The following is a 16,465-nucleotide window of genomic DNA, read 5'->3' on the forward strand; positions in this document are numbered from 1 at the left end:
ATAAATAACCTCCACTCGCCCCACACGCCACTGACAATGGCTTTCACAGAGATGACTTCACGTCAATTAATTTAACTTATCTGGTCTGGAGTGGTGCTTTGTTGTAACACAGCCAAACACTTCCACTCTCTCTGGATGTGATATATTGTTTCCCTTGAGAGCCTTACATACCGTGTGGTTCCACTACTCTGCATCTGCCTGGCCTGACTGCCTCGGTCCTGCCTCGTTCGTTCCTGGCACTTTGAATCTCCCCACGGCAATGAAATGGCCCCAATCAAGGCCCCAAAACCCCCCACAAAGCAGACAGACACAGCTGTTAGCCTGGCTAGTTAAATGCATTAGTGTGGCAGACTCGCTGCTCAACCCCACTGTACAATACAGTGTTGTGGAAGGAGGTAGTGACTAGGCTTGGGCATTATACCATACATACTAGTGGTCGACCGATTATGATTTTTCAACGCCGATACCGATTATTGGAAAACCAAAAAAGCCGATATCGATTATATCGGCCAATTTTTATTTATATTTATTTGTAATAATGACAATTACAACAATACTGAATGAACACTTATTTTAACTTAATATAATACATCAATAAAATCAATTTAACCTCAAATAAATAATGAAACATGTTCAATTTGGTTTAAATAATGAAAAAACAAAGTGTTGGAGAAGAAAGTAAAAGTACGATATGTGCCATGTAAGAAAGCTAACGTTTCAGTTCCTTGCTCAGAACATGAGAACATATGAAAGCTGGTGGTTCCTTTTAACATGAGTCTTCAATATTCCCAGGTAAGAAGTTTTAAGTTGTAGTTATTATAGGAATTATAGGACTATTTCCCTATATACCATTTGTATTTCATATACCTTTGACTATTGGATGTTCTTATAGGCACTTTAGTATTGCCAGTGTAACAGTATAGCTTCCGTCCCTCTCCTCACTCCTCCCTGGGCTCGAACCAGGAACACAACGACAACAGCCACCCTCAAAGCAGCGTTACCCATGCAGAGCAAGGGGAACAACCACTCCAAGTCTCGGAGCGAGTGACGTTTGAAACTCTATTAGCGTGCACCCCACTAACTAGCTAGCCATTTCACCTCGGTTACACCAGCCTCATCTCGGGAGTTGATAGGCTTGAAGTCATAAACAGCGCAATGCTTGACGCACAATGAAGAGCTGCTGGCAAATGCACAAAAGTGCTGTTTGAATGAATGCTTACGAGACTGCCTCTACCTACCACCGCTCAGTCAGATACTAGTATGCTCAGTCAGATTATATGCAACGCAGGACACGCTAGATAAAGTAGTAATATCATCAACCACGTGTAGTTAAATAATGATTATGATTGATTGATTGTTTTTCATAAGATAAGTTTAATGCTAGCGAGCAACTTACCTTGGCTTACTGCATTCGCGTAACAGGCAGTCTCCTTGTGGAGTGCAACTTTGGACTAGTTAACTGTAAGGTTGCATGATTGGATCCCCTGAGCAGACAAGGTGAAAATCTGTCGTTCTGCCCCTGAACGAGGCAGTTAACCCACCGTTCCGAGGCCGTCATTGAAAATAAGAACGTGTTAACCGACTTGCCTAGTTAAATAAAGATTAAATAAAAGTGTAAATCGGTGTCCAAAAATACAGATTTCCGATTATGATATCTTGAAAAATCGGCCATTCCGATTAATCGGTCGACCTCTAATGCATACTATATCCCGGGTATTTGGAAAAAGCCACGGGATGGTTTTTCAATACCGTCAAAATGGCTTCTTTGAAGTTGAAAAATAAATGTGAATATTTGTAGCTACTTTTTAAGTTAATACCTGCGGTCAAATACGTTAGGAGAAAAAGCAGATTGTGTTCTTCATTTAACCTGTCACATTATGAAGCTTACCATAGTTCCCCAGAACAGTTCAGCCTGTCATGAGTTTGTAAATAGCACAATGGGAGAAAGTGGGAGCTGGTGAGTCCATAGCGTTTGATATCTATCGGCGAGTCTCTGGTCGTGTCTACGCTTGACACTTACATGCTACTTCTGCTATCAGAATACGACGATTGCATTGAATAGACAGACGGGTCTAGATGCACAAAAGTGGCTTTGTGGTGTGATTGTGTTCAGATCTGTCTGACTACTTCAGGAGGTGGTCAGGGCTGCATTGTGTGTGGATTCCTCCTCGGTCTGGACACAGTCAGGCTACCGAAAGCGCATACAGTGGGAGACATCATCCGCACTCCTTCCACAAGTCTCCAGAAAACTTGTGTTTTGGGACCGAGAGGGACCTTTTCATTATAAATGTAGGAGGAAACGCGTGGAACGTGTTTGCTGGACTCAAGTGCTCGCCAGCTAATCTTCAGAAAAACGTTTTTGTTTGGCTAGAGTTATGCTAACCCGTTTGTCATCTCTTTAGCGTTGCTTGCTGGCTAGCTACAGAGGTTAGCTGGCTAGTTAGCTACGGTAGTAAGCTACTGCCATCAGTTGTTGCGATATCATATTTTGCCTATTCCACCATTTGTAGAATGCATACTGGCATTTGAATATAGCACGGGAAAAGGGAACCTGGACACACTGTGGGCACATTTAAATGGAGGTGTAGATGCATGACGTGTTCGGAAGTCCATGATCAGAACTCTATGTGTGGCGCACATGAGGTGAGGGAGTTACGCTTGTATGCAATTCACTACCAAATGTTTGCCATCAGATACCTTATAACGGCTTTCTGCCGTGTTTGAGAAGTCAAAGATTTCTTGGTGAGTTATCTGTTCAGCTGCTATTTTTTCCCTGTGCTTCCTAGTAGTGTTTTTTTCTCCTCCCCTCTGCTTTGTGTACACATGCTGCTCTTCCTTCAAATAAGCATGCATCACAACTTTTTCATTTGCACAATTTCTCTTGTTCAGTTTCACTTGTACCCACTCAACGAAAATGACATTTGGTAGCGTGCTTGTATAACTTCATGAGCTGGATTTGCCAGTCTTTGCAATTAGTTTGTCCATTTTCGCTTGTTAGCATTCAGCTAAAAGCGTCTATGTGACTTTGATATTACTTGTGCTAATTCTGTGAGCATTCTGGTAATAGATGCGCAACGGGCATTTGTGCGTTTTAGCGCCCCCTTGTGTGCTATGCCGTGATACCATCATACTGAGATTTACAGTATCAAAATCTGGATACTGCCTAAGCCTAGTACTGACTTCCAGACCAGAGAGGACAGAGTTAGCCTGGCTGCTGCTGCCAAAGGCTAACAAGAGCCTGGCAAGTGTGGGGGCCTCCTGGCCTCTCTTCCACCCACACAGGAAGTGAGGTCATGACATTAGCACTCCGCCATGCTAGAGTGCTCTCCGCCAGGGCGGCAAGATCAGCGTGTTGGACGAGAGCCATTTTAAGCCCCCCTAACAACAACATACATCAAGACAGTAGAGCTACATAAAATTACCATGTATTTCAAATCTATGCCAACCTAAGCAAAAACCCCCCTCTGATTTCACGCACCAGTTAGACGCGTACCACATGCTCCGAAATATCCCCACGCCTACAGCTATGGCTTTCTTCTCAGAGACAATTGAGGAGACCTCTCTAATTCTCTGCAATGGCATTTCCATCTCTCTTTTATGAGTGAAATGAGCCTCGATAATAAATCACATCCCTGTTCAGAAGCAGAGGCAGCAGTCTGGCACGACTGGCCAACTAGAGCTTCCTGCTCCCCAGACCTCCCTCCTCTCTCTCGTTCTCTATATCTCTACATCCCTCACGCCTGTTAAAGGCCTGTCCTGCAGGGCCCTAGATGCACTTTGTGTGGTACAACAGAGAAACCGCCCAGAGCTCTTAGCAGCTTCCCCACCACCACCAGTACCCTCCCTCTCTCTTCCCCTCTGTCTTTCCCAGCTGCATCAGCGAGCTGTTCGCAGTTCCTTATGAACTGCGGCCAACTGAGAGCCTGTGCTACTCCTGTGAGATTGGTATTACTCAGTGCCGGGGCTACGTCCTAGCCAAAGGGCTGCTCTCCGAAGCTGTACATCTCCATGTTGTGGCTTGTCAACATGGAGAAAATCGTTACCAAGGCTAAGGCACTTCCATTCCACACGGAGGAGTGGAGGGGGGGGTTGGTTGAGACCAGGTAGGTACTGTGTGAAACAGATTGCTGGTAACTTTGTGATATATTTTTAGGCCTCCTAGTGGACATGGTGGACCTTTCATTTGTTCTGTTAAATTAGGTCAATGTAAAATACAGAGGGCACGCTGAAGATGTCGTTTGAGAGAGACCAGATCAAGTGTCATGGCCGACAATCAGGCGGGGACGTCATCCCTGGATCTTAGTCAAGAAATCACTCTAATTAAGCCTAACTGAATAAGTATTATAGGGGAAGGCAATGGACATCCCTAAATAATTACTTTAGGATTTGCATATTATGCTTCCCTGAGTCCCTTTTGTTGGGCATAAAGAAATCCTATCTTAAATTACCTGCTTAGCACCTCTAGTGAGTTTGACACTTGATGAAAAGTGTGTCCAAAACAGAGTTAATTACTCACAAGTAGCCCCCTGAAGTTATTGTGAAGCGAGTTGCTTATCAGACGTGTTTTTGTAATTACTCGGGGCATTGGAAATTAAATGAAGTGTCACCTCATTGACAACCTTGATTCAAAAGAGCATTCTGAATGAATTGGAGGGATTCTCAGTGGATGCTAGGCTTGGGCGATATACCATTTATACCGGTACACCGGAATATTTTTAAATACCGCCGAATGATTTTCAATACATCAAAAAAAATCATTATATATATATTTTTTTTTTATGTTTGAGGGATGCATGCTACGCCACTGTTTAAGTTAAATGTGCACTGAACAAAAATATTAACGCGTAATGTGTTGGTCCCATGTTCATGAGCTGAAATGAAAATCATAGAAAAGTTCCATGTGGACAAAAAGCTTATTTCTCTCAAATGTTGTGCACACATTTGTTTACAACCCTGTTAGTGAGAATTTCTCCTTTCCCAAGACAATCCATCCACCTGACATATCAAGAATCTGGTTAAACAACATGATCATCACACAGGTGCACCTTGTGCTGGGGACAATAAAATACAACTTTACAATGTGCAGTCTTGTCATACAACACAATGCCACAGATGTCTCACATTTTGTGGGAGCGTGCGATTGGAATGCTGACTGCAGGAATGTCCACCAGAGCTGTTGCCAGAGAAATGAATGGTAATTTGCTCTACCATAAGCTGCCTATATATTTTGACTCGGTAACGGTTGGTACAGAAACGGTATGACAGTATGAAAATCTGCATACCGCCCAACCGTAGTGGATGCCCATTGGAATCCTGACAACACCTGCAGGCCTTGGTATTGCCAGACAGCCTACCTGTTTGATGCAGAAAGCAACAACACATTTTAAATGTGTATTGATCAAACCCCAGAAGCTTCTCTGGAACCAGGCCCATTATAAAGTTAACTTACCCCACCACCTTTCATTTAAGATCAACCGCTGTAGCGGCCTCCCAATTCCTATCCATTCAATTCTCCATCAAGTCACGGAGAGACTGAATGGGGCCAGTTTTAGTCCTACCCACTGAATCTGAATGGTGTTGAACGCGGCGGGTCTCAAACTCCGCTTTATATAAGCGTATGCTGAAGGAGGCATCCCACCACCTTCCTCTTGCCCTTTAATTCATTTCTAAGTGAAAGCCTGTGTATCATTATTCGCTTCAGCTCCAGTCGGCAGACACCGCGGTCCATGAGAGCCCGCGCCCCGTCAAGTTGGGGGTGGTGGGGGGTGGAAAGTGGCGGAGGGGGATTCTTGGCAGAAATTCCCCACAAATTTGATGCCAAGAGCAAAATGGAAACCTCCCCTCATTTTCCTTTCCCCTTAATCCAATGTTTTCAAGCCCCGGCCCCGCCAAGGTCATTATAATCATAGAAAGTGGAAGGGCGCCAGTGACCCGCCATTACAGTAAGGTACAGAACCACCCAGCCATTGGCTGGTGGTGAGGAGGAAAGGAGAAGAGCACTCGGTCGGTCAGGTAGAGGCAGGGGCTAAAATCCCTCCATTTCAAATGCAGATAACCTGAGGAACCAGCAGAGGAGGAGACAGGGAGAGGAGAAAATGTCTCCCTCTCTCGCTCTCCCAGTACCCCTGAACTTTTGCCCTTCATGATCGGGTATCTCTCTCTCATTTTTTTTTAGCTTACAATTCGTATCCATATCTTGAGTTTAAGCCTACTTCAACATTTATTCAGGAGATAGGCACTATAGCCTAAAGCTAATTCAGAATGGTTGCGAAATTATCAAGAGTAGAGAGAGGTTTTATAAGTAATATTTGGTGACATAACACAAGTATGAGCAATGACCTAGAAACCTCTGGGCCTGAAAGAATGCTGCTTGCGTTGACAATATTTCAAAACCGACCTCCAGCATAATCTAGACGTTAAAAAAAGGTACTACTTTTACATGTAAAAATCTCTATGCTTTATCCAAGTGATAATTTTACCGTCAATATTTACAGTAAGTAATCGGCCAATAGAATTCAACATAGATAATCATGCACGTACCAAAATCATAAAGAGTGGCCGTTTTCATTGTGGCGCCAAAGGTCATGTTTACTTGTCTGAGTGAGGGCGCTGCACTGTACTGTGACCTCCATGGCCAGCTTGTGAGTATGTGTGTGTGTATGCCCTCTCTCACATGCCATGTATGCTAATATACACAGCATGACGCTTGGCCTGCACAGAGCAGAGTACACAACCCCAAATATCTAGACCTGCATGTGTCTGGGCTAAGATAAAGCACCTTTAGTAGTTTAAAGGCAATGTGTAATCGTGCTCTTTTCACCAGAGGGCATCGGTACAGATGCAGACATCTGAACTTCAATATTGTGCTTGTTCCTGGCACGTGACCAATCGGTGTAGGTGTTGTTAGATGAACAATGAAAACAAACACAGTCGGCCAATGAGGTGAAGTGGCACTGGGAGGAAAACCTATACAGAATAAATAAACGATGTCCTGTATCAGTTTTGTGATTGAATGGGGGGAGAAGTAAAATATTGGCCACAACTTCTTAAAAGAAAAAGCTTTCTCTTTGTTATTATATGAAATCCTGTAATTGACGCATACAATAGGCTATTACATGATGTAACACGTCTATAATATTACTTAATCCAGGGGTGTCAAACTCATTCCATAGAAGGCCTAGTGTCTGCTGGTTTTTGGTTTTTCCTTTCAGTGAAGACCTAGACAACCAGGTTGAGGGGAGTTCCTTACTAATCAGTGACCTTAATTCCTTAATCAAGTACAAGGGAGGAGCGAAAACCCGCAGACACTCGGCCCACCATGAAACAAGTTTTACATGTGACCTAACACATATAATAGAACTAAATAGTTGGAGCCCCAGGGTACTGTATGGTGTGTCCGTGGAGGTGAGCGGAAGGAGCTACAGTAGGACAGGTTCATTGTAATGGCTGGAATGGAATCAAACAGAGGGAAACCACGTTTGACCATTCTATTTATTCCATTGCAGCCATTACAATGAGCCCGTCCTCCTATATCTCCTCCCACCAGCCTCCACTGATGTCATTATACGCTGCTCCGTCCACTCCAGCGGCGTTTCTAGGTACGTACATTCGCCATCAGTAACATGTGAGTGAGAGCTTACTGTTCAAATATCACTCTCTCACCCAGCCAACCGACGCAATTTCCCAAGTTCAACTCTGGGTTAAACACCTGAGCGCTGTGTCAGTGGATGAGGAGAGAACGGTCTTATTTTGGGGATGTTTTGTAACTGGGACTGGATATGTGGACGTTTGTAGTAGCCTAAATACTCACATGTGGAAAGATTGGACACGAATAGCTCACACTATGGCACTACAAACGCTAATTTGATATTTACTGCACTGTTTTCACATTTTGTATACTTTATACAAAGAAGTTTACAAATCCCCTTTTGATCACAGCTAGCAATAGCACTGAACAGTTGCATTGTTTGACATTTAAGAAAGACTACACTGTCATTATGGTACATTCATTAAGTCATCATTGATTTATGAGATTAATTACATTTGCATACCAATATAACTCATTAAGCCATGTTCTTACGCAGGTCTTCAGGACATTGCACTACAGCAGGGGAAATTGCCACACTAAGCCAATTCCTATGTGATCATTTTATCCACACATTCTACCTAGAAGTCATCATCTAGCGGCCAAAGTGTGTCACTGCAGCTTTTCATTATTGGACTGATAAAAGCACAATCTTAACATCCAAGCTACACAGGGTCAAATGAACATTGTATATACCAAAATCGCACATTCGGAGTAACAACATAACGAGAAATTGGGAAAGTGCCATTTCGCGTCTCGAGCCCGCGTTATTGATCGTAGTCTGTCTGCAATGAATGGCTGCAAAGCGAAGGGAAAAAAACTGAACTTCAGGTGACCGACCATGGCTTTGACATAGCCTGCATGCAGACTTGAACCTCGCTGAACTGGGCGGAAGAAAATACCTCTGCTTCAAAAAAAAGATCATCTCCAGACTTCCAAGAGCTCGACGTAAAAACAGAGCGAGCGCCTACCGAGGGAACCAATACACCCGTTTTGAGTGGTGAGAGAGAAAGTTAGACGTTTATATTAACCGAAATGTGAAGTTAGCTACCGAGCGTTGCTAGATAGCGCTATTACTAGGAACACTGAGGTACGGTTAGCCCCGAGTCTGGCTTGTCTGATCCGACTGACCCTTCATTTTATTGCGGCCAGATTATCAGATCCTCCCCTTTCTCCCCCGAAAGAGACCCGCTCGCACGGACAGATAAACGAAAACGCTCAGACATTATACCATATACAACCGATACACAAGCTATCTGACCGCAACCTTTAGGGGAAAGGGGACCTTTATCGATTATACTCGATTAAAGCCACGTACAGCTCATGCACTCGTTGGCTAGCTAACGTTACTCATCGCCAACAACATGGCTGCCTTGCTCAGACCTAAAAAAAGGAGAAATAACCTACGCCGTGTCTTTGTCTGTTTCACCTCTTTAACCCTAAACTACTGCGCAAAACACACGAAGACCCATTAAAATTGCACAAAACCAGCAAACGACTTACGTGAAGGCAGGCGTTTGGGTTGCTCCTGCTTCCTCCTTGGCATTTTCCCCCTTTTTGTCACATTCTCCTCCTTGTTTTAGGGATAAGAAGAAAAAAGGTTTTTTCCCATTGAGATTGTAGGCGAGAGTGATGGCAGGGACTGTATACCTGTCTTGTCCTCGCGGTTTAAAGTGTATTGTTGGGTATAGGACCACAGGAGGAGGAGGGTTCTGTGCTGTTGTTGTTGCCGTGTCTTGACTATGGCTGCTCTCTGTGTAAGTGTGTCTCCGAGCCCCTAACTAACACTAATGCCGGGATCAAAGGGCAGCAACAGTAGAGCAGACACACACACGCTCGCACACACGCTCTAGAGGAGCTCGCCCGCGATAGCAGCGTAGAAAGGACAAGGTGCCCCCAAGCTTACAGGGTGTATTGCGGAGTGCAAAACCCCTACATATTTTTTTTTTATGTATTTGATAACTTCTATAAATAATAAATAAGGCAAAGATACTGAAATACAGTATCAGTACAGTATTTTTCATATTGATTGTATTTACTTTTTTATTTATATTACACATACATTATAAATATATTTTCAAAATGTGAAATGTACATTTCGTGAATTGATGAAATGATGGATTGAATAGTAATTCAGAAGCCCAATGGAAATCCCCAGTTTCCCCAAATAAACAATTATGATTAATTTGCATGAAACACACATTTGAAATGAACCCTTTCATTTTCACACTTGCATAACCCCCATATTCATTAGGCTACAGATGCACACATTTCATTTCTTGATATTGCTTTTATTTTTTTCAATGCCGTATGTCACATGAACTGTAAGTAACTGCTGCTATCACTTCCCCTGGTCTCAACAATAGTGTAACTCTCATCTGTGGAAAAAAAAAAGAATTAGCTAAAGTAGAAAACAACACATTATTGCATTTCCACGTTGTGTTTTCTGTCACACTGTACATGTAACAGCAATGGCGTTTACCTAAGAGTTGAGTTCACCCCCAACTTATCCCTCTGTAAATCACGTCATCTAAATTACTACATGTTTTACCCTTCACTTGTTGCATTTCCACGTTGGGTCATATCATATACATTTAATAACAACATTAAAAATGGAAATCTCCATTCCTCTCCCTCGCGGTGGTGGCGTTGGGTTGAGTTTTTCACAGCGCAGCCTGTCCCGTCTCTCTTCCTGCTGCTGGGCTCCTGCAGGCTGTGTTCACTTGGCCCGGCACATTCTTTCACACCTCTCAGTGTGTGAGGAGAGCTGTGTCTTCATCCCTCCATCCTGCCATCCCTCCATCCCTTGCCACCTCCTCCCTCTGAGAGAATAGTCCTAAATGGCACCCTATTCCCTATAGAGTGCACTACTTTTGACCAGAGCCAATAGGGCTCATATGGCTCTGGTCAAAAAGTAGTGCACTCTATAGGGAAACAGGGTGCCATTTGAGATGCAGATTATGAGAGGCGCAGGAGGCTCGTTACCGTGGCAATTAGCAGAAGCCCAAATTAGCCCTCCTGGCTGGACTGCCTGTATCATGTCCACAGGTGACACGGCCACTTTGCATTTTTCTAATTAGGAAAGAGCATAACATGATTAAAATGTCTATTATCTATCATAAAGGTCCAGAGAGATGCTTGACAAGTCCTAGTCAAGTAACAGTAATCAGTAGACATATGTAGAGAACACATGCGAGTCATATGACCACATTAGAAGTACAAGAAAGAGGCCTAAGGAATGAGTATATTCTATTGTGAATTATTATTTTGTAAAAATCTTTTTTATTGTCAAATACACCGGATAAGTGCAGTGAAATGTGTTGTTTTACAGGGTCAGCCTTGGTTGTACGGTCACACCTGAAGCAAATTAGGGTTAAGTGCCTTGCTCAAGGGCACATCGGCAGATTTTTCACCTTTTCACCTCGGGTATTCAAACCAGCGACCTTTCCGTTACTAGCTCAAACGCTCTAACTGCTAGGCTACCTGCCGCCCTATCTGCCATGCAGTGTATGTATAGGCCGAACGTCACATATGGAAACGTGTGTTATTGTATAAAGGTTCTGTTGAGGAAATCCAAGGTTAGTGAGAATTCACAGTACATAGTGCATGTGCATGGCAGTAGGTTGAACTCTGGTGTACCTCCAGCCTCTCCACTCCTGTGTTGTGTTGAAAGGGACTAAACCATAGGGTGTCTGACACCAGTACAGGCGCAAGCATGTGTGAATATCTCTCTGTGTGTGTGTGTGTGTGTGTGTGTGTGTGTGTGTGTGTGTGTGTGTGTGTGTGTGTGTGTGTGTGTGTGTGTGTGTGTGTGTGTGTGTGTGTGTGTGTGTGTGTGTGTGTGGACAGCTGGGGTGTGTGCTTCACCTGCACCAGCAACTGAGCACTCATAACAGAGGACCAGGTGTTGACTGCCCACCCCTCCTTCCACCCACGACCAGCATGGTCACAGCATAGTTGGAAGCGAGGGGTTAAATGTTCACTGTTGCTTCCATCCTATTCATTCTCTATATTTACATACTGTACAGTCAGTCTGAAGCCAGATCGTTTCTTTTCCTGCTGTTGAGAATATACTGCATGTAATTACATATGAAAACATAAAAACATACTTTATATGTACACCATAAAACATGAAATATACTATAGTAGCCTTTAGCCTATATCTTATCAAGCAATCTGTTAGACATCTGTGAAAGTTGTGATGACAAAGTTTACAGATGATACTCCTGATGAACAAGTGAAAACTAAGCCTTCTTTGACAATGACATATTCATCCAGATCATTTGACGCAATAAACTATGTCAACTCATGGAGAGATAAAGAGAGATAGGGAGAGGAAGAGAGAGAGTGTGGTGGGCCGCAGTCCTGTTTTTGTTCTCTGAGTCTAGGTTGGCCACCATGGCGAGGTCACAGTCTGTTCTCTGACCCCAACAATGCCAGGCCGCTGAGGTAATGCTGGCAACATGACAATCCGCTGATAGTAGCCATGGCAACGCCAGCATGACCTCACTCAGGGTTGCACCCAAAGGTCAAAGCTCTGACATCGTGCTCTATCAACGGTTCCGCAATCTATGTCAAATTTCCAAGTTAGAAAAACAACAGAGTAGGGAAAGTGAATCAATCAAAAGTGGATTTCAAACGTTATTGGTGTAAGTGTTATTCATAATCACTTTTCTAATTACTTGGGTATCTATTGATGTGCACAAAACACATTTGCGACACCTAGGCCGCAGTCAGTACTGCCCATGAATTTACATACATAAATATTAAATAGTGCCTAAACTCAATGCAACTCGACCAGAGAGGCCTCATCACAGCTAATATCCTTCCTCCTATACAATAATATATCATAATATATAATATAAGTAGCACAGTTTGTAGGAAATAAAATCCCCTTAGCTAATTATATTTCCTTTAGCTTTACTGATAACTGCCGGTGTTCCGCTGCTTTTAAAAACAGCTAATTTTGTCAGTTGGCTTTACTACAACTTATTAAAATGCTTCCCTGCAGTGGCGTGGCAGTTAGCGAAATGGAAATTTCAGGTGCTTCAGCGGAGGATGGGGAGGTGGATAAAGAGGAGTTTCTGTCTCAGGGTGCATGAGCCTTGTTTTAAGCCTATCCCAAACCTTAACCATTTGGAGTGAATGCCTAAACTTACATTTGTTTGAACAACTTTCAAATGTTTGGTTTGAGAAACATGGATGAACGTCTAATTCTGACGTGAGACTGTGAGAGCTGGTAGCTCACACACCCCTCCCCTCCTGCTCACCCCAACTACTACTCCATACACCTCAACTACTCCATACATCTCAACTACTCCATACACCTCAACTACTCCATACACCTCAACTACTCCATACACCCCAATTACTCCATACACCCCAATTACTCCATACACCCAACTACTCCATACACCCCAACTACTCCATACACCCAAATTACTCCATACACCCAACTACTCTATACAACATACACCCCAACTACTCCATACACCCCAACTGCTCCATACACCCCAACTGATTCATACACCCCAACTACTCCATACACCCCAACTGAATCATACACCCCAACTACTCCATACACCCCAACTACTCCATACACCCCAACTACTCATACACCCAAATTACTCCATACAGCCAACTACTCTATACAACATACACACCAACTACTCATTACACCCCAACTGCTCCATACACCCCAACTACACCATACATTCCAACTACCCCATACACCCCAACTGATTCATACACCCCAACTACTCCATACACCCCAACTACTCCATACACCCCAACTGCTCCATACACCCCAACTGCTCCATACACAACAACTGCTCCATACACCCCAACTACTTCATACACTCCAACTACTCCAAACACCCAACCTACTCCACACATCCCAACTACTCCATACACCATACAGTCCAACTACTCTATACAACATACACCCCAACTACTCCATACACCCCAACTGCTCCATACACCCCAACTGATTCATACACCCCAACTACTCCATACACCCCAACTGAATCATACACCCCAGCTGATTCATACACCCCAACTACTCCATACACCCCAACTACTCCATACACCCCAACTACTCATACACCCAAATTACTCCATACAGCCAACTACTCTATACAACATACACACCAACTACTCCATACACCCCAACTGCTCCATACATCCCAACTGATTCATACACCCCAACTACACCATACATTCCAACTACCCCATACACCCCAACTGATTCATACACCCCAACTACTCCATACACCCCAACTGCTCCATACACCCCAACTGCTCCATACACAACAACTGCTCCATACACCCCAACTACTTCATACACTCCAACTACTCCAAACACCCAACCTACTCCACACATCCCAACTACTCCATACACCATACAGTCCAACTACTCCATACACCTTAACTACTCCATACACCGCTTCCCTCCTGCTCACCCCAACTACTCTATACACCTCATCTAACATTAACCCCCACCCCCCTCCACACACACACACACCCACGTTTGTTTTACTATACTTGTGGGGACCAAACAATTGATTCCCATTCAAAATCCTATTTTCCCTAACCCTAACCTTAACCCCAAAACCCTAAACCTACCTCTAACCCTAATCGCAACCCTAACCGTAATTGTAACCCTAAACCTAACACCTCAACCTAAAAAAAATCCCCACTTTTTCCTTGTTTTACTATCCTTGTGAGGACTTCTGGTCCCCACAAGGATAGTAAAACCAAATCACACACACACATTGTCCTTCATACACACACACAGACACACACACATGCTGCCCTCTTGCTCCCTCCTGTCCCCCCTTCCCTTCACCTGGCCTGACGCTGGACACACACACACAGACACACACACCCTTCGTTAGCTGGCCTGACAGTTTGACAGAAGCAGGTGGCCTCGCTCCCTCTCTTGCCCTCTGGCCTTCCGGGCTCTCACCCCCGGGGGGACGTTTGGGCGTAGAGAGGGGCCGTTGTCGCCTCGCCTTGTCCTCCCCTGACCAAATATCACAAGAGAGAGGACATGACTTAGGACACATCCCAAATGGCAACTAATTTCCTTACACAATGCACTACATTTGACCAGAACACTATGGGCCCTGGTCAAAAGTAGTGCTCTATATAGGGAATAGGGTGCCATTTGGGACAGAGCCTTACATAACACCCCACCCACCGTGCTTTGGTTCAGTCTAATACTGTAGCTTCGCTCACTCCTCCAAAACACACACACAGGCACACTTTCTATCTCTCTGCAACTGTGTGACAGAGGCAGGTGGCCTATTTCCTGCCCTATGACCTTCAACACTTCCCCTGTAGTAGGGAGACAGTCACCATACTGCAGACACACACACACACACACACACACACACAGAGGAGGAGTCTAGGTTGCCCCTGGTGAACTGAGGGAGAGGTCTTGCTAAGGCCCCAAAGGGCAGGGTGGGGAGGAGGGCAAGTGTGGATCCTTCAACTCAGAGAGTTATTTTAGCCTCTGGGGCAGTCCTGGCTAGTTGAAGGGTCATCCCTAGAAGGTTAGTCAACATGTATACTGTACTGTACTGTATGGCCTACTACGGTAACACCCGTGGGAAGATTTTAATTTCAGTTCAATTCATTGTGTTTGTATATCCTTGTATGATATCCTGTATCTTTGTATAACGTTACACTGATAATGTTGGATGCAGTGTGTGTGTGTCGTACAACGTGCTACACTGGTGTTTATCTGTATGCCGTTGTTTGAGTGTATGATATGTGTCTCGTTGTGTGTGTGTGTGTGTGTGTGTACCTACAGTATGTCAGGGGAAGAGAGGCCCCTGATTACTGCCAGTTCATTGTGTAAATGAGGCGCGCTGAACATGTTCTGATAACTCTAATGTGTTGCCAGTCCCAGCTTGATTTTATTGCCATGCTCCTAATAGGATATTGCCACTATCGCAATTTGGATTAACTTCCATGCCGCTGCTGTTGAACTGACTGACTGTGTGTGTGTGTGTGTGTGTGTGTGTGTGTGTGTGTGTGTGTCTTCCATAAAAAAAATTCTTCTGAATAGAAATATATTTAGGAAAATCATGTGACCTGTGTGAAACTGGAGACCTGTGAATTAGAAACGTAAGTGTAACCAGCGACTGTATATTAAATATAAATAGCAGTGCAAGGAAAATGAATGCGAATTAGCTGGATCGTGGTGTGAAAGCGCTCTAACTCATATTTACATTTGACTATTTTCATGTTGACCTTCCACTGGCAAAGATAAATAACACACACTCGGGTAACAAAACACTGGTAGTGCAGGCGAGATGTGCCACCGACATGTTTTTGTCTGTGAGGAGCGTGATCACTCTCACTCACAGGGAGTCTGCGTTTGTTCTCTCTGTGGCTCCTTTGTCTCAGCCCACCTACACTCCTCCCAGGCTCCTCCCACCTCCCCAGCAAGTCGTCCAATGGCTTGTCTTCAGGTGTTGACCTTATCGGGTGGAGGTCAAAGTCAGGTCAGGGATCTGTTGCTAGGCTACCATCAGATAACTGGCGGGGGGGTTGGCACTTGGCAGCCGCTTGCTGCCTGGGTAGCTGCTCTCTCTGTCATTCACTGCTTGTCATGTAATCTCATTCATTTGCAGACAATTGCCTGGACGTCAGAAAGGCTATCTGCTCCATGCTGTTGTAATGAAAACACATTCAAATATTAAAAGCGGCCAAGCTAGAGCCCCATTACCAGCCAGCTCTACTTGGCATTGGCACACATCCGTTATTATACGATCATGCCAATTGTCATGTGGTAACGTGAACCGTTTAAATAGGTAGTGTTGGTGACTGCCTTCGTCAAAATGACAGTATGGTGGCTGTCTCTCAGGACTA

General features: G+C 44.2%; 1 protein-coding gene across 1 annotated transcript in view; it reads right to left on the minus strand.

The window, feature by feature from the left end:
- LOC135507571 (zinc finger protein 827-like) overlaps positions 1-9,416 on the minus strand; it is a 93,298-nt gene extending 83,882 nt beyond the window's left edge. Inside the window, 1 exon segment of the mRNA XM_064927089.1 lies at positions 9,089-9,416. Coding sequence (XP_064783161.1) covers positions 9,089-9,131 — 43 coding nt within the window. The 5' untranslated portion in view covers positions 9,132-9,416.
- Between the last annotated feature and the right edge of the window lie 7,049 nt (positions 9,417-16,465).

This window comes from Oncorhynchus masou, chromosome 21, assembly GCF_036934945.1.
Source record: "Oncorhynchus masou masou isolate Uvic2021 chromosome 21, UVic_Omas_1.1, whole genome shotgun sequence".
NCBI lineage: Eukaryota > Metazoa > Chordata > Actinopteri > Salmoniformes > Salmonidae > Oncorhynchus > Oncorhynchus masou.